Source organism: Rhinolophus sinicus, chromosome 17, assembly GCF_057876585.1.
Source record: "Rhinolophus sinicus isolate RSI-liver-muscle chromosome 17, RSI-T2T, whole genome shotgun sequence".
Taxonomy (NCBI): domain Eukaryota; kingdom Metazoa; phylum Chordata; class Mammalia; order Chiroptera; family Rhinolophidae; genus Rhinolophus; species Rhinolophus sinicus.
The window spans coordinates 69,181,989-69,205,933 of NC_142517.1; the positions used below are offsets into that span (position 1 = coordinate 69,181,989).

General features: G+C 34.6%; 1 protein-coding gene across 2 annotated transcripts in view; it reads right to left on the reverse strand.

Annotated features, from left to right (window-relative positions):
• ATP6V1A (ATPase H+ transporting V1 subunit A) overlaps window positions 1-23,945 on the reverse strand; it is a 50,933-nt gene that overhangs the window by 26,117 nt on the left and 871 nt on the right. The window contains exons 2-3 of one of the 2 annotated variants that reach the window (XM_074331756.2): window positions 22,893-22,963; window positions 243-337 (exon numbers count right to left, since the gene is read on the reverse strand). In XM_074331756.2, the coding sequence (XP_074187857.1) occupies window positions 243-324 (82 nt within the window). In that variant the 5' untranslated portion in view covers window positions 325-337; window positions 22,893-22,963. The remainder of the gene's footprint in view (window positions 1-242; window positions 338-22,892; window positions 22,964-23,945) is intronic. The other variant, XM_019734820.3, reaches the window with a different exon arrangement.

Sequence of the window (23,945 nt, forward strand, 5' to 3'; positions counted from 1 at the left end):
AACCGGCAACCTTGTGGTTGAGAGCCCACTGGCCCATGTGGGAATCGAACCAGCAGCCTTGGGAGTTAGGAGCATGGAGCTCTAACCGCCTGAGCCACCGGGCTGGCCCAGTTATAAAATCTTTTGAGAACAGAATTTCTGTAGGTGAACAGAAACTTGTGTGTTTCTATCTAAAGCACCTTGAAAAGACATTAATTGAAGTTAGGAATCTTTACCATTCAGATTATTATGTATTAACTTACCAGGTCCTGAGACCCCATGCACATAACCAAATGTGCTTTCTTTATCTTCATCGAGTATTTTGGGTAGCTTGGAGAAATCCATTGTGTTAATTTACCTACGGTTAAAAAAAAAAAAAGAAAATGAAGTTATAATTACAAACTCTAAAGCAAAAGAACCAATATAGGTAGTCAACTCTCATTTTTGGTGTATTCTTGACTTATTACCACTTCTCCAAAGTAAAATATAATATAAAATTCTTAAAATTCGGTTAAACATACCTCATTCCTGGATGCTCCACAGTTATTGATTTTAAGAATTAGATATCCCTATGAAAAGTATTGCACAGAAAATACCAAGGAGTGTAACAAGGTGAAGTCTTTCCATTGGCTTTTCTAGCCCTACATCTTGCCCTCTCCCCCATTATCTCTTGGACCTTTCTCCAATTACTTTTCCCCTTAATCGTTCCGCATATGTACCCTCTGCAATATATACACCACCATTTCTCAGAAACACAGACACATTCTGCCTCAGGGTCTTGGTACATGTTGCTCCTCTTCCTGGAGTATCGTCTCGCAGATATCTGCTCTTACACTTCCTTCAGTTCTGAACTCAAATGTCTCCTACTCCGTGAGGCCTCTCTGCCCATCTATCTAAGATTACAACATACCTCCCTCCTTCGCTGCTTTATTTTTCACCATCTAACAAATTATATCTTACATTTAATTTTTTTAATGTATTACCAATCTATAAAATTTTTCTGGAAGCACTGTTCTTTTTTTTTTTTTTAAGCAGAACACAGAGTAGTTTAAGCAATTTCAGTTCAACTTCTTTTCTTTATAGATGGGCAATCTGAAAAACCCAAAGAATGAACTATTCAAGTACAAACAGAAAATTGGTGGCAGATCCCAAAGTACAAAGTTTATTTTTGACTACAGGTCTTAGTAATTATTGACAACTTAACAATGAAGATACACGTACCTATAAAAAGCTAAATAATGTCCGCAAAACAACCATAAAATAGGGGTCATAGATCAATGAGTAATAAAGTACCAAATAATATAACTTATTCTTGACTTATTACTTCTTTACTAAAAGTTTAACGATTAGAATGTTTAGGGAAGACATCTTGAAGGTGAGGTAGAATTTGCATAAACTAGGAAAAGAAGGGAAGCAAAGGCATTCCAGGTGGGGAAATAACAAGACCAAAAGAAGGGAGATAAAATTTATAACAATAGTTAAAGACCAGCCTGACAGGAATGAAAGGATTATATTATTAGGGCAATAGTGAGAAATAAGGATGCAAAGATACAGAGACTTATTTGTGGGTCTTTAAATGAATGCCAAGTGAACTTTATCCTATAAACAATAGGAAATAACTGAAGATCAAGGGAGAACTGCTATGGGAAAAATGATGTTTAATTACTCTAACAGATAGTTATGGCTTGAGTGTCAATGGAATTCAGTTTATTAGATGTTCATTGGACTCCTACCAAGGAAAAAGAACTGTGTTAAATATAGGGAATAAAGATTGTGGAAAAAAGAGCTTTCATTGGTTTTAAACAACTGTACTATATAAAGGAAAACGACTTCTGTTTTCAAAATGACCACACACTAAAAACAGAGGAGAACTTGATTTGGATTTGGAAGAAGTGTTAACCAATACAGATGAAATACAGGGAACACGTAGCTGGAAATAAGTTTTGAGGCTGACTGAGTTGAGTCCAGATAGAAAGAATACTTAAGAGAGGAAAACCAAACCCTCAGCCTTGGGGATTGATTCCAGCGGGAGGAGGAGTGCTTTTCAGCCTTTCTAGAAACACTGAAGGATCACTAGAGAACCATATGTTCCATGGAACACCATCTGTAGCCCACTCACCAAGATATCAGAGAATCAGTGAGGCGAGCGTAACAATGAAGTCATTGACAGAGGAGTTCTGTTGGATACACTGATGCGTCCATCAGAAGGGAGGCGGTGGGCAGGGCTGACGGGGAAGAACTGAGTCATCTTAATAAACAGGCAAGAGTGGAAACAATTAAAGATTAAAACTGTACGGAGATATGGGAGACCTTACAAAGGAGTCGAATATGATCTAAAGGGCAGGAAAAGTAGCAAGGAGTTAAGGACAGTATCAGTGGTAAGATGGAGGATATCATCAGGTTGGTAATTTATCGATAAAGATGAAGGTAGGGTGTAAGTAATCAGAAATAATGGAATTGAATTAGAAAGAAAAAATAAACCAGATACTACAGTCACAAATATCACAATAAAGAACACAAGGATTCGGGGGTCCTCAGTAGGAAAATTCAACTAGAAGAAGGACAGTTAAGGGACGAAGTAAGGAAAGGGGAAACTGGTTTACCAGGAGTCTCAGCTTCCTAAAGAAGGGGCTGTTGATTAAGGGACTGCAAAAGACTGGACATAAAAAGACAGAACAAGTTTTTCTAGAAACTACTTAGATAATTGGGAAAAAAAATTAAACATGAACTTTTGGGAAATGGGTTGTGTGTAAAGTCTTCGAAGAAGTAGTAAACAAGCAAATGAGGTCAAATGTTCAACTTCAGAAAAACAAAGATTTTCAAAGTCAAAAGAGAACTCGATGATCATATAGTCTAACTTCCTCCCTAAACAGGGTATTTCCTCCGGGGCATTCATGATACATGGTCATCCGCCTCCGAAAGTGGAAATGGCATGACATCTTGAATCAGCAGACTTGGGACACATCCTGATTCCACCAGTGACATGCTACAGAAGGTCTTGGTCAAACCAAAATCTCTTATATTCATTTGAAAAACAGGAATAATGCTACCACCTACCCCAGAGTTGTGATTAAATTACAAATTTGTTAAAATGTTCCTTGTACAATGTAAAATGCTCAGAAAAATTTCATCAGTAATGCTACTATTCAAACAGGGGCTCAATTTTTAAAAACCCTTCTATTTTTAGAAATCTCCTCTTAGAGAATTAGGTTGTATCTGATCTAAATCACCTTCCCAAATTCTACCCTCTGGCCCTGTTTCTTCCAACTACTGTAGCCACAGGGCAATTATGTTCCCTCTCTAAGCAAATTCTCTTTAGTGCCTTCAACTGTCCCTCAAAGGATTACCTTTTTTTCAGATCCTTTACTCCAAAGGCTACCCTTTTCTGGAGGTATTTCATGATGTCAACGTTTCTTTTAAAACAAAATAGAAACAGTATTCTAGATGTAAGTACTGAAAGTGTCACTTCATCTGATCTTTATATTGAGAGACAGAGACCAAGGCTTTGAATCAGACAGATTGAGTTTAAATTTATAAATTGTGTCCTTGGGCAAATCAAATTCTTTCAACCTTATGAGCCTGTTTCATCTGTAAAATCTAATGAGGTTGTTAGGCACCTAACAGTAAGCCCAACAGAAAAGTAATACTCAAGACTACTAACGTAATTCTGTTAACGTAAGCTAAGGCTGCCTAACTTCTATAAAGTACCTAATACATTCTTATTGTCTTGTTACTTGAACCAAATCTAGTCACTTGGCTAGTTTTTTTCTCAGCTAATATGTGTATTTTACCGTAACTTTATTTTCTAAAACTAAATAGAATTTTTTAAAGCATCAATGATGTGCCAGGTGCTGAATGGCAGTTTGACACAATAATGGACTAAGACACAATCTTTACCCCAAGGAGCTTCTGGACTGGTGGGACGAAAAGACAAACTGGTAGTTACGATAAGGTGACTCATGTGCTGTCACAGGAGCACTGCAGGCTGCATCAAGCACAGGCGTCTACCCCAGACCTGGGCAGGACAAGAGACTGAGACAAGGCTAAGCTGAGACTTGAAAAATGAACAAGGAGACAGACATTCAAGTCCACAGCAGAGCTTCCTTAAAGATGGTTCAAATCTGCTAGGGTGCATGAAGGTGTTCTAACAAGTTCATGAGGCAATAATGGTGTCTTTCCTGATTTTTTAAAAATATAAGTATTTATCATATTTTGCCATGTTTTGGGCCCAAATTTTCAGGGAAAAAAATGTTTTAATTTTTTAATTCAAATTTTTATTTGTTTACATTTAGGTACTTGTTTTTCATATTATAAAGGAATTTTAGCATTTATTTTTTAACATATTATGGTACAAAAAATTTTGTATAACAAATGATTACAAACCACAAGAACAGATACAAGGTACAAGAAATTTTATGTACCGATAACAGATTTACGATATTTATGCATCATAGAAGGCCAAGAACTCTTCGTCATTGCAAGTTTGCCATAAGTTCAACAAAATCAATTATCGTCTTCCAGGGTGTTATTTTGCATACAGATATCATTATTCTTCTAGAGTTATACTTTTAACTCATGAGCATAAATAAAAGAATTAAAAACATCTATATAGATACGGGATCAGTACTACCCACGTATAATGCGCATCCTTATTTTTCCCTCACAAATTTATGCCAAAAAGTGCACATTATACATGGCAAAATATGGTACATACTCTCCTTTTAAAACAACAGTGAGCACCTCCAAATGTATGAGCAATGGTTAGTAGAAAGCGATGAGATAAAATAAGAAAATTATGAAAACACCAGTTTTTCAAGTATGAAACAAAAGAATTCTATGCAATTTTGTTCGGCTCCAGCAACATGAACCTATACACTTGGTGTGCCCCTGCCTGAAATGTTTTTCCTCACTCCGAGGAAATAGTCCCCTCCTCCCACTGTCATCCTCAATTCTCTTACTCCGCTTTTCCTCATAGCACTAATAGCTACCTAAAAGAACATAGTTATTCTTTTTAATTTACTGGTTTCCTGTCTGTATCACTCCACAGGATACAAGCTTCATGAGGATAAAGAAAATAGTGTCTGAGCAAAGGAAATAAGTACTCAGTGAATAGTTACTAAATAACCTCAGATCCACCAATACCACTCCATTTAACCAAAAGGGAAACTAAAGAATGGAGATTTAAGTAACTTGGCCCAAGATCACAAAACTAGCAAGTAGAAAAGGTGAGCTTCACACCTCGGCAGTCTGACTGCAAAGCCTGTAACGGGGCTGCTTCCTCAGTTTGCAGCGAAAACAACCCTGTAAGGGACAGAGGACACCATTCTCTGCCTCAAGGCAGCAGTTGTATCAGATTGGACATGGTCGTGCAGCACCCAGAGTCCCCTTCCTAGGACAGGGGGTGTGGTCAGGGACAGCAAGCAGCTGTCAGCCCTGCAGGGGAGGTTTCAGAAGCAGGGACACTGAGTCACATTCAGTCCTTCACCAGGCACCGCACCTCGTGACCGAGTGCAGGTGTGAAGGCCCAGCCACGGGAGCCTCACGTGGGCACCACCACAAGCCATCCTGCACTTTTCATTACCAGGTCGGCTGAGGTTTGGTTGGACTTGCATTGCATTTCAACTTCTTCCTCTGCCCAACTCTGCTTCTGCCCACTTCCTTTCACACACGTTGATCCCTAACAAACACCTTATACATCAAACGCTTTCTTGGCATCTGCTTCCCGAGGACCCAAAATAAATAATAAACATACTGAACAATTAATCCCAGAATAAATAAAACTTAAGACTCACACTTGAACCCCTACAATTTTTGGCCTGTTTTCTTAATTATCTTATAGTTAGTTATTTTGTGAAATGGGAAAATAAATACAAAAGTAGGTTTAGAAAGCAGGGCACTTAGGGCAATGCTCAGGCTACATCAAGCAAATAACACCAAGGTCAGGTCCCGATACAACCAAAACCTTCGTTTCTACAAAAACCTTGCTCCTTGTCCTTCAAATCTTAGACGGAGCTCATCATCAGTAGTTACAGGAAAAGAAGTTTCAACTCATAAGAGTTTAACTTCTAAAGTACTATTTTCTGATAGAATTGGAAAATATGGTTTCTTAGGTCCAGGAGGTTCAGGTTCCAACCTCTTGACAGTGAAACACTTAGAGAAACTTCCAAGGATTGGTCCCAGGTAATAAGCTCCCTGAACATTCAACTCTGCGGTTCCCACAGCACTGATATAAGGGTTTCTGTTGTACTTCTAAAGTTTTTTTCACCAAAGCACCCCAACTGCAGAAAAACAAGTAAACACTGAATTGAATAAATCACCTCCCCCAACCCTTCTCTTCAGAATCATGACCCAGAATAGGATGTTATATAGCAGTCTACTGCAAGCAGGGAAATTTCTTTGTACGCTCTTGTATAGTCTCTTAAATCCAAACACGTTCTGCACTCCACTTCATCATATACAATGTCTGTTTTACAAGAAAGATTTGTGTGCTTCCTCCCCACAAATAAAATTAAAATGATTTATTAGGTAGGCATTATATTGACTTAACCACTGAATTGGGCTAAGATATAGCAGTTTGATAAGCACAGTCACATAATAATTTGTATCCATTAACCACCCTTTGTTGTTATTCATGCAAATAGTAAAACTAAAAATACCCCACTAAAAACTTCTGCTTCACTCTTAAATGCTTATGCTTCAATGAGAAGAAGCATAGGATTTTAAAGATGCTAAGAAAGCAAACTCCTAAAACATTTTAACTTGCAAAAAGCAAATTATATTGCAAGCTAGATAATATGGAAAGTTAATCTTATCCTAAAGCTCCATAAGGTCCCAAACTATCATACGATTTAATGCTAAATAAAGTTTTATATGGTATTTAATAACTCCTTCCGAACATAATATACAGCTATTCTTATTGCTCTCGATCATTTAATAAAAGCATACTTTAAACTACTTTAAAAACAGTTGCTTTCATGAAAACAGTGTGGTATACACAGCTACACTCATAGAGAAAGCAACTCAATGATTACAGAAAAAATGTGCTTAGGCTATTGGACTCCTACTTTAAGGATAAAAAGTAAATGTAATTTACAAGTAAGATTCCTATAGTCACAAATTGTAGGGTTTCCCCCATGTTTCTGAAAGATTAAAAAAAAAAAAACCCTGCTGTCGATGGGGAAAAATCCAGATTAGCGCAGGCAACCATCTGATCTAATGAGTCATCGGTCTCCCACACACACTGCAGAACTCTGCAGTGGCAAATCACAACACCGGAGGCCCATTATTTTTCCTTCCCTTTCACAAGGTCCACTCTAAACTGCTAATGATTAATGCACTATACCCAGTAACACCATCATCCAGAAATAATTCTCTTTACTACTAGTCTTAGATGATACGGCTGTGGTGGGTAAGGGTGAGGTATTATATAAAAGCTAAATACCAAGGTTCCAAGACAGTATTTATTTACGTACTTCTTGACACTGAAGTATATTATTTTACTGTAACAATTAAAAAGTACATTCTATACAATTGATTAAGGACTATCTTTGAAAAGACCCTGTTTCCCTGAAAATAAGACCTAACCGGACAATCAGCTCTAATGCGTCTTTTGGGGCAAAAATTCATATAAGACCTGGTCTTATATTAATCAAATACGTACCCCTACTGGAATAAAAACCCAGTCTTATATTAATTTTTGCCCCAAAAGATGCATTAGAGCTGATTGTTCGGCTAGGTCTTATTTTCGGGGAAACACGGTAGTAGATAAAAAATGAAGAAGAATCTTGTTGATTACAATCAAATACTTATTTTCATACACAGTTTATCTTCTTAGAAAAAGACATCATGAATCTTTTTAATATTCTTAAGCTTAGTCATAAAATTATAGAATAGGTAGAATTCCAGTTAATAACATTACCTTCTATTTATACAGTATTAAAGCATTTTGTGAAGCACTTTGGTATTCATTTTATTTAATCTACCTACCTAGCAAACCCATTAGAAAGGCTCATATGGCAGGCTACTGATGAAGCATAACTAGTTCCCCATTTTTTCCCTGTCAACAAAACCCTAACCCAGTTCAAATTTTGATAAGCCCACCAAAGTAATTTCAGTTCCGTTGCCAATGACTGGTTTGGAAATGAGTATGTAATAATGTTCAGACCATGAAGAGGTGAAGCGAAGTCTGTTGGGGAGCTCCTGGGAATGATTTCTTTGCCCTTTTAAAAGATACAGGCCATGAGAAACACTTTTTCTCCCCATGGATGGGTCATCTGCATGGGACATGCAGCCATCTTGGGACAATGAAGGAAGCTAATCTACGCAGACAGGCCACCTTGCTAAGTAAGGACAGCAAAATACAAAGAGGAAAGCATCTGGGTCCCTGTTGCCTTTACTGGTCCACTGAACCAACAATGCAAAAGGAGAGCGTTTCAAGAATACTTTCATATGTAAACATATTTCATAGTTCTATTAAAAATGAGTAGATTAAAAGGTTAAGAATAAAGGCAAACATAAGGTCATTATTTAAATAGTTCACAAAAATTACGGTGATGGACTACAAGGAAATGTACAGTCAAAACTGGGAATCAAAGAGTAGAGACATACACAAGATTCACAAATGGCAAACTGAACTAATGGAATCAGGAAGTATGTACCCCTACTGGAATAAAAACTTTTGAGAACATGCACGCATACACCCCTCCATTTCAACCTCATACCAAAACAAAGGCATTCCTGTAAAAGAAATAGTAAAGAAAAAAAGCAAGGGTGGACACTTAAGCTGGGAACAGAATTCAAATTGTATCAGCTACATATGCTTATGGTTTGTTGCCAGGCTTGTCCATAAACTATTTTTATAGCACTTCTAGAAATAAACAATCATAGGTTCCTCTTCAAATTTTTACAAATAAAACTGTGCAAAACCCAAAGTTTTAACCAGAATAACAAAATGCTATATTTAGTATGTAAGTTCTACAGTATGAATTTATAGGCTAGAAGCCTATGAGCAAAGGTAAAACTATTATGTGAACAGACTCAAGTATCCCTACCTTCAAGAAGCATATTTATCATGTTCTTACCCATTCACTTCCACATAGCATAGTGCTTTGCACAGCAGTAACTCAATAAAATGTTCTGAAATTTAAAATAAATAATATCAACTACTATTTGTTAATCACATATCACACTCCAGGCATTATGTTAAAAAATGGACACATCCCATTTAACCCTTAACAACAGTGCTATGAGGTAGGTGTTGTTTGATTAAGAAATAGATTTTGAGCCTTAAGCTACCCACTCACGATGACACAGCTATAGAGTGGAGAAGCCTGATTTAGTCTGATTTTTAACACCCAGGTGTTTAGTAACAAATAATTCAAAAGACCCTATTTCAGCCAGTAGCTTTAACATTTATTACCTTTCTTTTTAACCAGGGATGCCTCTTTTCCATTAATAACTGACTGTATGTTAGAATAAAATGAATAATATGCAGACAAAAGAGAGAAGGTGAAAAAAGGTGACATAACAGATCATTCACAAACTAAACAACCAAGAATCGACTGTTCCTAGAATACTGATCTCCTAAAGAACGAAGACTTAAAGAACAATGAATAATGCTGTATTTTATTAATGCCTAGCTTTATAACACAAACATAAACAATTATAATAGGAAAAAAATATCAATGTAACTACAAAGTAAATGGGCACAGTTGGGACTAATAAGAATATTAATGAAAACGAACCCAATACAATGTTGCTACCAGGAATAGTTAGTGGAAAATTTCTGGCTAACAGACTGTTATAAATTTGGAACAATGAAGCTAGCTAAAACAGTATCTGCATAAGAAAGTCCTCAGATTTTTCTTATTTCTTAGATAAAACTTAATAAACTGGAGTAAAATGTTATACTAAAGCTAACAGTACTACCCCATAAGACTTTTGAATTTTTAGACTATTTTCTTGATTTCAGACTACAAAGAAAAAATGAGTCACTGACTTATATCTTAAATTACAAGTATATAAATAGTCAAGAAAATAACCAAAAGATACAAACAGTAAAGAAAGTATTTGTTACATACTTTTCCTTAAAATTTATTTTCAGAATATGCTTATAATTTAAAAAACATCTAAGGGAAAGTCTCAACACTTCAATATTGACTGTTATTACTTCCTCACAAACAATTTTTTTACATAAGTGTAATCGATACTATAACTTTATATATTGTTATTTGTATCATCTTCAACTCTATAATATTCCATTAAATAGATACCATAGTTTATTTAATCTCTTTACTGGGTACCTAGATGGCTTCCCATTTTTTAAAAGCTATTTTTATTTTTTATACTTTGCTAGTATACTTTCACTCATTTTAACTTAGTGACTAGATAAAGCCAAGGCAAGGCAACCAACTAGGGATCCATAAGGAAACCCTATGCTGATGTTTCACAAGAGCAATTCTTACACACACACACACACACCTACCTAGAAGTAATACCGTATTTCATGTAATCTAAGGTACCATCAATTGTAACATACTGCTTTATTTGATGTACTATTATGAAAAAAAATGGACAAATTAAACTATGGCACTCCAGAAACTTCAGGATAAACATGAATTTCAAAGCTGTTAAAATGTAAAAACAAAAAGTATGTCCTAGAAACAGTAATATATGCTATTAGAACTAAATACAGTATAATAATATTTATATATAAGAAGATCAGATTTGCCAACCTTCCCTAGAATAAAGACCTAAGAAATAAGAAAACAAAAGATCTCTGAAGCTGTTGAAATGACAGTCTCAAACTTTCTGCACATTGCAAGAGACCTTTGTATATACAGTCTTATTGACTCAATCAATTTATGCACAATTAAAATTTAATATTTTAGGCCACTGCATATTTAAAGCAACAAATCATTAGAGAGCTACAGTCTTAAGAATAAATAGGTAGTAGACAACAAAAAGCAGCTATAAATTGATTAATGGTCATAAGAATGACCTACAAACATCAAGGAAAGGTCAATTTAGGTTTATTATTTTGTAAGGAAATAGGGAAGCAATTTGACAATATGCAACAAGGCCCTTAAAAATGTTCAGACCCTTTGATCGGTAAATTGTATTTATATGCAAATATATTTGACATATGGGTAAGGATTTATTTATATATGTGCTTATTTTAAAACTATATTGAAAAACTACACCTTTAAAATCTAATGATGATAACAAAATGAAGTATAAGTTTATTTGAAATCCCACAATCTCCACCGTCCAAAAAGCATATTTAATAATAGTATCCAAATTTCTTATGTTAAACGGTCTGCGACTCCAAGCTCACAGTGCCACGCACTATCCTAGTAAATTTCTTCTGAGAGAATCCTTCACCTTCGTGGCCTCGGAGCACTGCACTGGGTGTTTGGCTTTTCGACAGACTTTTCTCAGGCAAACTCCCCTGGAAGCGACTTTCCCAATTAAAAAAAAAGCTAGTAGTCATGCATGCATATCCCCTCCAAAAGTAATCAACCTAGAAATTTTATGACTACTAAAAGAAATAAAGCCATTGCTCAAAATACTTAGAAACTTGTCTTTAAAAATGCCTACAATTACCATATCACTCTTTTGAATGTGAATGAGAACTTTTCTTGATTCTTTGTCAAGAAAACATCATGAGCAGGCAAACTGGCCAAACGTAAGCAATGCGTATACTTGAGACGGATGCACTACGCACAAGTCAGCATCGACAGGGTTGCAGTAAAACTGCTATTACATTTGTATTACAAAATGATATTTACACATTCAAATGGATCTAGCCTGTCATTTATTTCATGGATGGAAGAGAAGAGAAAGAAGGTTCACAAACTATGCAAAGGCATATTAACCCAATGCTTAAAAGAAAGCATCACCATAAATAGGTTCACGTCTAACTCAGGAATCCATAAAATTTCTGGAATGAAAATATGACCTAAAGCATAAACTAGGGACAAGTGGAAAGGAATTCTGCCTAATATAGGTGAAAAAACACTTTACAACGTGGTTTTAAAACTATAACTAGTCACGTTTTCAATTCAGAAAGCAAGAAATAGGCATTTCTAACAGTTTGCCTCGTATTCTATGTATAACAACAACTAGGATTTATTTAAATAAATTGGCTGTGGGGAGAGGAGAAGGATTTAATCACTGATGGAGGTTTTCAATAGTATGGTTTGCTAAGGAATTAATTTCCAGTTCCTCTGGAATGCCTTCACAGTCTTCAATATTGCTCCTTCATAGCACTTGTCACGAAACCATGAATGGAGTTTCTTAATGCCTGTCTCCATTGCTAAACTGTAAGTGTCAGGAAAACTGGGACCACATCTGCGTTGTTCATTGAATATGTAGTAAATTATATAGTAAAGTGCCTTGACACATAGTAGGCAATTACTACATATTGCCCAGTGACAGTACTGGCAAAGGTGTGTAGGAAATAGGCACTCCCATTCACTGAGTGAAAATTGATACAACCCCTCTGAAGTGCTCTGAATATACATTTTGGCCTAATGCCCAAACTCAATATTTTAAAACTCAGTATTTACTTGAGGCCAAAGCTGAAGCCAAATATTACCATCGTAGAATAACCTTCTGATATAAAAGAACAAAAGTTTTGTTAAAAATGTTACAATTTTAGTGGTTATTTTGTTTCATGTTATCAATGCTAGAACACCAAATAATTCTACAAAGAATAGTAAGCTCTCCTATTATTCTGTCTCTGGTATTATTATGTAAAATTTTACAAACATATACAATCTCAAAAAGGCTATGCAACCACACACATGGACAACTGACTTTTGATAAATGTGCAAAGGCAATTCAGTGGAGAAAGTACAGTTTTTTAACAAGTGGTGGCAGAATAAATGTATACATGCAAAAAAGGGTACTTCAATCCACACCTTGCACCACATACAAAAATAAACTAAAAATGGATGGTAGACCTAAATGTAAAACCTAAAATTTTATTATAAAACTGCCTTTGTGACCTTGGATTAGATAGATTTATTAGATATAGCACTGAAAGCACAAATCATAAAAGAACAGATTGATAAATTGTACTTCACGAAAATGCTCCACGTCACACTTCACTTCTGTTTTCTTCAAAAACATTACTAGAACAAAGACAAGTTACAGACGGCGAAAATCTTTGCAAGGCATAAATCTGATAAAGAGCTTACATCTAGAATACATAAAGAATTCGCAAAACTCAATAGGAAAACAACACAATTAAAATGATGGACAAAAGATTTGAATGTATACTTCACCAAAAATACATGAATGGCAAATAACTACATGAAAAAATGCTTAACATCATTAGGAAAATGTAAGTTAAAACAATGAAATGCCACTCCACATCTAGAATAGCTAAAATTTTAAAAGAGTTACTGAAGAAGTGTTGGTAAGGATGTAGAACTCTCATATGAGGGTGTGATCAAACAATACGGTGAACGCTTAAATAAAAAAAAAGTTACTACAGTAAAAGACACATAGTCATTAATCCTCCTCACAGTACTCCCTTTGCTTCAAACACACATATCCCATCATTCTTGCTACTTTCTGAAGCAGTTCTGGAAGTCCTCTTTCCTGAGTGTCTTTAGTTGCACTGTCATGGCTGCCGTGATGACCTGAATCAATTTAAAATGTTTACCTTTCATGGTCATTTTGACTTTGGGGAAGAGCCAGAAGTCACATGGTGCCAGATCTAGTGAAAAATGTGGATGTAGACACACTGTAATGTTTTTGACAGAATCGCTGTATCAGAAGCAATGTGTGACACAGTGTTGTCATGATGGAGGATGATTTATGGCACACTTTAAAACACACCTTCTCTCAGCCATACCTCATACCCAACTGCACTAAACAAGGTGAAACTTTTCACACACCGTGACTAAGGTTCGACACACCGCTTGCCGTATTGAAGTCCCTGCCTTTCTGTTGGATGGCACTTGGTATTTTGTGATCACAATGGAAAGGCTCCGTGTCACACATCGCTTCTGGTACAGCAATTTCTGTCAAATAAAAACATTATGGTTTGTCCTCATTTACCTTATTCACCAGATCTGGCACCATGTGACTTCTGGCTCTTCCCCAAAGTCAAAATGACCATGAAAGGTAAACATTTTAAATTGATTCAGGTCATTGCGGCAGCCATGACAGCGCAACTAAAGACACTCACAAAAGAGGACTTCCAGAACTGCTTTAAGAAAGTGGCAAAAACGATGGGATAAGTGTGTTCAAAGTGAAGGGGAGTACTTTGAGGGGGATTAATGGCAATGTGTCTTTTATTGTAATAAATTTTTTTAAACATTCACTGTATTTTTTGATCACACCTCATAGTAATGTACACTGCTAGTAGTAATGTAAAATGGTATAACCACTTTGAAAAACAATTTGTGGTTTCTTATAAAGATAAACATACACCTACCATATGATCCAGGCATTCTTGGCATTTACCCATGAGAAACGAATGTTATGTCCAAACGAAGACTTTCATATGAATGTTCATAGCACCTTTATTTCTTATAGCCAAAGTGGAAACACAACCCAACGTCCATCAACAAGTGAATGGACAAATTGTGGTATATCCATACAATGAAGTAATACTCAGCAAGAAAAAGAAAATGAATCCTTAAAATGTAACAACCTGGAATAATCTCAATATAATTATGTTAAGTAAAAGGCAGACAGAAAAAAAATGGTTCCATTTATGTAAAATTCTAGAAAATGCAAACTAGCCTGTAGTGATGGGAAACAAATCAATGGTTGCTTGGGGACAGGCAGTAGGGAGGAATGGAAGGGATTGCAAAGAGGCACAAGGAAACTTCTTTTGGAGGAAATTGATATGTTCACTATATTGATTGCTGTAATGGTTCCACGGATGTACACATACCTCAAAACATCAAACTGTATACTTTAAATAGTGCAGTTAATTATACCTCAATAAACTCATTTTTAAAAAGTACAAAGTACTGGCAATATGACTCTGTACAGGCATAATGTTTACATGGAATATATTATATTCACTTTTGTTTTTACTTGTCAAATAATAGATGTAAGACTGCATGGCTTATGAGGCTGATAAGAGGACCTTAACCCTAGAAACACTGTAGGGGGAAACAGTTGAAAACAACCAGACAGGTTTTTGTCTGTTTGTTTAGAATGAATTTATGTGGCTCTTGATAAAGATGTGTGGGCACCCTCTCGTCCTGTCAAGTTCAGCGAATCCTGGGAATTGAGTCCCTTAACAGCTCAGGAGTATGTAAGTCAGACATACCTCTGAAATACTTACTCATCTGTTTTCAGACCAGGGCTTAATGGCAGTATCTTGGGTGAAGATTTAAGAAAACCTTAACCCTGTCTTGAATAAACTTTTGAGCCATGAGGCACAGACGCGTTTGTCTTCCAAGACTCAGGCTAATATTTTGGATATCAAAGTTGTTATAGTTCAGCGACTCATTTGGAGGGTGGAGGTAGAATTGTCTGCTGTTTTACACTGCTTTAATTTGAGGGAGAAATAGTCCACAATAAAGAACTGACAGTCTGTTTATCTCTGCCTATTTAGAGTTACTTCACCCACCTTCCTTATCCAACAGTATCTTTGAGTAAGGATGAGATCATACTTCACACACCCAAACACACACACACACACACACACACACACACACACACACACTGAACAATAAAGGTACTATTAATCTACATTCAAGCACCATAGATACATTAAGCTTGGACCTGAGCAAATTTCTGTATTTTAAGTGTATGTTTTGGATCACACTGAAGAGTTTGGTGGCAGTCAGATTGCTTTGTGAATTATACTTTTTTTTTTCCTTTCTTGAAACAAATGAAATAGAGGACACTGAAAGGATGTTACATTCAAAAGAATTTGTGGATCTTGTAACTCATCCGAATAAACCCCTGCACCTCCTAATTCTGCATTACCTAAGACTAGGACCTATCGATTATTGAAAACCCATTTTTTCACAAGATATAGTTATTCCTATATGTAGCTAGTTATCACACTCTCAATGTTCATAGTAATTGGAAATCTGATTCCTTATATATTTGAAAGCTCTTATATAATTGTTTTAGTACATAAAATCAGCAACTTTCATAATTAATAACAATTGTAGCATTTTACTCTTTCAATAATATACATTCATTCAAACTTCAATTGACAGAACTTCAATGTATAAATCACACAAGGACCATTTCAAGTTATATCTAGAATGTTTGTCATTACTTGAAAGTAAGATGATCTTGTTCTTACACTGACGTTGTTACACTGATTCAATATAACGGTAACCTATACTAGCACATGATGGTAGATCACACATAATTCAGGGATACCAGAAATGTGAAAGACATTCAGCTATTCAGCTTCCCAAAGACTCAAGTTAAACAACAGATTTCTGCAAAATACTGAGGACAACTATGAACTTCAGTGAATCCCTAAATTGCAGAGTAATTTGGCAATACCCACCAAAATTCAAAATTTACATATCCTTTGACACAGCTCTTCCATTTTTTAGGAATTTACTTTATGTGTACAAAATGTCCTACTAACAAATATTCATTATAGCACTGTTTCTTACAGCAATAGACTGGGATGTCCATTAATATGGAGGCTAGTAAAATAACTTGTGGTAGTGTGAGAGGCTGTATATTTGGTAATATTAAGATCGCAATTCTCTGAGACTCCCTGGGTTCAAATCCCAAGTCCTATTACTACTATGAGCTGTGTGACTGTTGGGCATTTAACTACCCATGCCTCATTTGTTAAACTGGAATAAAAATAGTTCCTATTTCAGAAGGTTGTGAGGCTTCCATGAGTTAATACAACTAAAGTATTAAGAAAAGTGCCTGAATCAGGAATAAACTCTCGATAAATGTTACATATGATGATGATGGTACATTAGCACACTTGAATACTAGACTATTATTACACAGAAGAGGCAGTTTTAACTGCATCATTGTGGAAAGATCTCCAGGGTAACATTGGTAAGTAGAAAATGTGAGGTCCAGAATTAACATGACAAAGTGCTACCTTCATGAACAAATACATGGGGGGGAAAAGATGGAGAGAGAGGAAGAAAACACACACATATGAATATATAATTTTTATTGCACTTGTGCATTATCCATTCAACTTAATTAAAAATCTTGTTGAGTGATTCAATGAGTGTTGAAACAAGCCAAGCAATAAAACTATGATATATACCTAGGTATATAGGTATACTTACTATACAAAGAGTATAGTAATGAAATACTAATGGCAAATATTTATATAGCTCTTATTATGTGCCAGTTATTCTAATCATTTTTCTTATATTATTCACATAATACTCACAGCACTTAATGAAGTAAATACATATGCTTATTATCCTAATTTTAAAGCTGAGAAAAATGCAATACAGAAGGAAGTAACTTCACCAAAGTCAAACTGCTAGGAAGTGGCAGAGCGAGGATTTGATCCAGAGGGGTTGATTCCAGCACTTACACCCTTAACCTCCTTGTTGTACTGTCGCTCAATACGACTCTAAAATTATTTTATTCACATGTATCCCAACTCTTTTCAGAAAGAATTCGTACAGCTTACTATGAAGAACATATATACAATTAAGTTAATTAAATTGGTAATGAAAAGGGAAAACAAAAATTATCAACATGAGAAACAAATACAGATGCTTGAAACATGCAATGAATCCAGCTCTAAAGCATCTGTCATTTTCTATTATGACTTTGAATGATGTATTACCTTCGGACTCTTAAAAGGACCGAAGTCAAGTATTAAATAATAATCAACTTTTAATCTTGCTTCTTTACATTCTTATTTGAAGCTTTCTTAAGGAGAGTTGATCTTGCATCTAGCATTTTGTTCACCAAAACCTAAATGTGAATTTTTCCTTATACCGTTTGCCATATGATTAAGTCAGGTGACAGACCCCAAACTTGTGTAATATGTTCTATATCTCCAAAGCAAAAGCAATCCTGGAGGACTTAACGTCCACACTAAAAATAAAATGTATATTTGTAACCCTACCTGTAATGTCTATCATTTTGTGTACATTTTTTAATTAAAAATTCTTATTGGGTGCCCAAGAGTTATCACATATTCAAAATTAAGGAGAATTTATGGACTTATCAGGAAAATTAATCCACTTTCCCCTCAGATACCTAAGTAATTAAGACCAAAAAAAATTCAGACAATTATCATTCCTGGCCATTTCAAATGGTATTTTTCCTTTAGTTAATTCCTTCTTTGTCCTATCAGATCTTTTTCTAATTACAGAAACACTACATGTTGATTGTAAAAATAAGGACATGTAATGTAAGATAGAAAAGTGTAAGGAAGAAAGTAAAGTCATCCACATACCCATCCAATTACTCTGAGATAACTAGTAAACATTTTGGTGAGTATTCTTCCCTGCAATTCATTTTGTACAGACACGCACAAACATGTACTTTCACATGCATATGTTACTGCAAATACCCTGCCCTTTTTCTTTCTTTCATTTTCTCTTTCCAATGTGGACAATCAAAAAAAGCATATACAAAACTCACGGTATTTAACTGTTTTACAAAAATGGGATCTCATTATATACATTTTTCTAAACTTTGCCTTTCTCATTTAAGATACACAATGGAAAACCTTTTAGGATGTATTTGGAAATCCTTTCAACTCACCGGTATGGATTTTAACTCCTATTTTTAATTGATCTAAAAAACATTCCATAATATGCCTATGCTATAATTTGTATATCAACACCCAAGTTGACAGGCAATCCCTTTGTTTTTAGATTTTTGCTACTACAAATACTGCTGGAACAACATTCATGTAAAAACTGCTTTATTAACAGGTACTTTTATTTCTAGGGAAAAGATTCCATAGAGGGGAACTGCTGGATGGAAGAATATGGATTTTCAATACTAACAGATACCGTTTGATTGTTTTCTAAAAATGCTGTAACTATTTACATCCCCACTAGCATCTAATGAGGAAATCTTTTACTGCACATCACTGCTAGTAGGTTTATCACTTAATTTTTCCAAGTCAAAAAAGAATATTTTATTGTTATTATATTGACTACTAGTGAGATTACACATCTTTTCGTAAGTTTGTTGTCTGGATTTCTCTTCTGTGAAGTTCTGGTCATATGTTTTATCCATGTTTTGATTGTGCGCACTTTTTCTTATCAGTAATAGTTCTTACTATGTACCTTTTGTCTTTTATTTTTGCCATTGAAAAATTCTTCATTTCTATGTAGTCTCACATATTTACTTTTATGACTTTTAGATTTCCCATCTTGGTTTAAAAGGCCACATCGCTACATCTAGATTGCATGTATAAAGAGATTTAGGAGATTCATATTTTAAATGTTTTATTGTTTATATTTAAGCTTTTCATCATCTGAAATTGGTTTCTGCATATGCTATAGAAAGTACTGACTCAATTTTATTTTCTTCTAGCAGACAAGTTATGTCAGTTTGCTATATATATATGTACCTTTATTTCCCATTGAATTAAAATATCACTGTGTCATGTATTCAATTCCTTTACATGCTTGAATTTACTTCTGCTTTTTAAAATTCTGCTGCACTTACATAAGCCTAAAAATATATCGTATCTATAAAATTAAAAAACTTGTTCAGTTACCTGGATAAGTCAAAACATTTTCACCTAAGATATCCAAGTAATTAAGAAGAAATCATTATGCAAATATCCTAATGCTCCACATCAAATTAAAAAAATTTTGTTGCCCAAAGGAATGACTATTAACTGTAGAAAAATAAAATATACATAAGTTATAATTATAAATTTTAAATCTTTCTTTAATCTCCTAATCTTGAGATAATTACGTTTTTTGATTAATTTCCTTCCATCTTTTCAAATATGTACATACAATCACTACTATATATAGTTCTTCATCATGCTCATTCCTCAATTTTGTAAGTATTTTCTAATTTAGTCTTCTCTATTTTGCTTTTAAGTAAACACTTTAAAAAATTAAACTAAGAAATACCTAAAACAAAGTCTGGTTGTTTTTCACTGCTCAAGCACATCTGGAGTTCTTCTGCATCTTATCATGAATTACCCATTGTATTTTCAATGAAATAAGCTTAATTATTTTTCAGAAAAGAAACCAAACACGGGATGTTGTAGGTATAATTTTTTAAAAGGTTTATCACTGAAAGAACAATAGTTTCTACAGGTAGCATTAAGATTAAAAGTGAAAATGTTCTTGTAGTAAGCTAGTCATAATATTGATACCAGAAAAAAATAGCAAAAAAAATCATAGGTTAATTCTGAAAACACCTATGAAATACCATCAATTTTTAAAAACTGACTAACTGCACTTGTGAAATTTATTAAATAGAGCTAACTATGAACAAATATAAAGGGGAGTTCCAAATAATCATTAGGTAAATTTATTCACAGTAACTAATTTTGAAGACTAGTTTAATAGTTTCTGGTAAAAATAAAGATTTATGACCATGAAAATATACATCTATTTCAGCTGTCTTTATAAATACACACATTCTCTCCATCTATATTATATACCTTACGTTTACTATGTACATAATATATACTATATATAAAATAATATTTATATAAACCAAAGTCACAATATTAAAATAAGGGAATAGTAAAACTTAAAGTTTCTACAGAAAGAAATTAAATAGAAAACATTGACCACAATTTATTTCACTATAATAGAGACCTTGACATTAAAGAGAATATTCAATAATCTCTTAATAAAATCTTTTGTTAGAACAAATGAGTAATAATTTTTTTCAGGATTAAGGTGAAACATAAACTCATGATAGCTATACTTCAATTACTGCTTAATTTACTGATATTTTCCAATACAAAACCACTAATCCTGTGATTCATCTCACTCTAGAAGGGAAAAATTTTATTCTAGTTCATGTCTGCATTTGTTCTCTACATTCCTGTCTACTTCATATGAAGATAAAAATAAGATATAAAAACATTTTTAAAAAGTATGTATCACCTAAGAACAAAATCATATTATCATATGTAATCAGTGTACCACTATCACACCCAAGAAATTTAAAACTGGTTTATTATTACTTAATAAACAGTCCATATACCAAATTCAAAACAAAAAAAATTTAATTAAAAGGCAAAAATTTTAAACATAAGCATAAACTCAATAGTTCCTGTTCTACAGGTTTGTACAATTTTAATATATTTCTATAATCCATTGTAGGGATAATAATTTAGAAATAGCACAACTACCTCCTTAAATTGATTCTACATACTAATGATCCTAAGCTTTGGAAACTCTTTTTATAGAAAATATTGTCACTGCAGTTGCCAAAATAATGGGCTTTATACTGGTATTTATCGGCTCCTAATATAAATGTTTTAGAATCTTTGCTAAGGTACACTTTTCTTACTCCTCTATTTTTTTGCAATAGCCTCATTTCAAATTCTACTCCTTTCTTTATGCCCTAAACCTGTTAACTCAATTTTATAGGATGTCTTAAGTGTCCCTAAGTTTCCTTTACAAAGTATGTACTAGGTATTCTGCACTCATGAGCTAATTTAATAGCACTTATGGGATAGATTTAAACATGAGGAAATTTAACCTTAGATTAAGTAAACTGTCCAAGGTCAGAAAGCTTAAGTGGTAGGACCAGAACTTGAACCCAGGTCTATGATTGGGAAATCTATTCTGGTCAAGTCTGTACTACATTGCTTTAAATACCACTTAGCTTTTAAATTAGGTTATCTATAGTTTAACCTTACTTGAATTCACAATACCCTTAAAAAGAAGGTTCCAAAGAATAAAACCCTAAGCTCCCACCCCAACTTAACTTAAAAGAGCCTGTAACTAAAGTGGCAGAGCTGAATGATGGTCCTTTGACTTTTAGTCTAGTGCTAGCTACATCACTTGGTGCCTGTACAGAGCCATTTTTTCATTAAGTACAACTCACTCCCCTTCCTTTCAATATCATCCAGATATGTTGTAAACATATATGTAAACACGTTATGAAAATAAGTTGGTCACCGCATTAATAAAGTCCATCTGAGGTGTATATCTATTCTGTGGACCATGATTTGGATGGTTATTATTATCGATTTATATTAGAAAGCTAATACTTTGTGCAAAACCTTAGGAGAAGCTGTGATCTTCAAGAGCTTTAAAAGTAGTTTAACCTCCTGGTCCAACTGTCAAACACTCATTCAATAAACAGTTTACTGAGTACCTAGCAGGTACTTCAGCATCCGGGTGCTGAAGACAACAGTAAAGATGCTGTCCTTGAACTCCTAGGAGCTTTAGGGTTTACTAAGGAACAGCCCAGAAAAGAGTAATTAAATACACTGTCCTAAAAGTGAAAAGAGGAATAGAAAGTATTGTGTAGTAGTCTAATGGACTGAGTGGCTTTCTGCACATAGGGAAAGAAAGCACTCTTGGTGGTGGTGATAATCTATACAGGCAGTAAAATGTGAGACCTCAGAGTAAGCACACAAGAGATACCGGGGACCCTAACACAAAAACCCTTGTATACCACTTAATATTGGACTACAGCACAACTCCCTAATGAACATTAACATTTCTAGATGGAATAGTCATAAACGAATGAAGCTAGTCTAACAAATGGCTTTGAAGCTTCAAATTACTTGTGTGTGTGCATGCATGTGTAAACTGTATATAATGTCACACCTTTTTTCATTTAACTTTAACAGCAATTTAGTCACCAATTACTGCTGCTAATCTTTCAGATTTCATTAGTGGTCTAAGTTACAGCTTTCATAGGTTCCCTAAAATTGGGGGAATTGTTAAGTAAAACTGCGGAGTCATTCAACCTCTTTCATACTGATATACCCTCCCCCTCCCCACCCCCACCAAAGTACTCACTGCTTTTTAGCTGGTTTTCTCTTTCCCATTTTGGTCTCACCCAGACAAGACTGGTTTGAACCTATAAGACACTTAAGCAATTTATCTAATTTGGTGGAATGTCACTGCAGGAGGGGAAATCTTGTTAAACTGCTATTACTCTAGAATTTAACTTTTTGTTCCCCTTAGCAAAATAAGACCAGTTTATTGTAGAGAAGTTGGAAGATACAGAAAAACAGAAATAAGTCACGTCCACCACTCAAAGATGATTCCATCTTTCTCATTTTTCAGCTGTCTTTTTAATGAATTCTTCAACTACACTGGTTAGAAAACTACAAGGTTTAACTGAGAATATGACTTTTCAGAGTAAAAAATTATATTTTAAAATCAAATTTGTAATTTCTGCCAGACCTTTCAATTCAAAAGAACCAAGGGACTTTCTAAGTTTGCAGTATAAATAAAAGAGTTTAAACACCAAACTGAAAAACACTCTTCCCTAAAGCACATTGTTTGGTGTCAAAACATTGGTTACTATACTGCAAACGAAATGGAAGTACAATGGGTTGGGCAAAAACCTGAGCAAAATAATTTCTGTATTTTCACAAAATACTATTCATCAAAACTTGAAGCCGTCACCTGAAGTTTTACAAATGGGGAAAGCTAAGGAGGGACGCAAGCACTACTTAAATTTACCAATGGTTAAGGAATTGACTGGGAGTAGCAATTAAGTGGGGCTTTAAGGAAAAACGGCAAAAGAGGATGTCAAAGGCATAAAATATGAAGTCAGCAATATCTCGACTTAACCTCCTTTTCCTTTAAATATATGGTCAAACACATTTGGTTTAATCATACGCGTATGAGCCCAATTCGTTTCTGAAGAATTAGTTCCCTTTCAGTGAAAGCTAATCACTTGTCCATAAGCTAGCTTGGGTCTCTTGCATATCACGGCACCGCAACACCATCTTTAAACGCCTCCCCATTCAATCGAGACTGTCGTATTAACACCTCCAGTTTTGAAGCGAGTACATCTTTATCCTTTCAACTATCCTCTCCATTACTGCACCAGAAAATCAA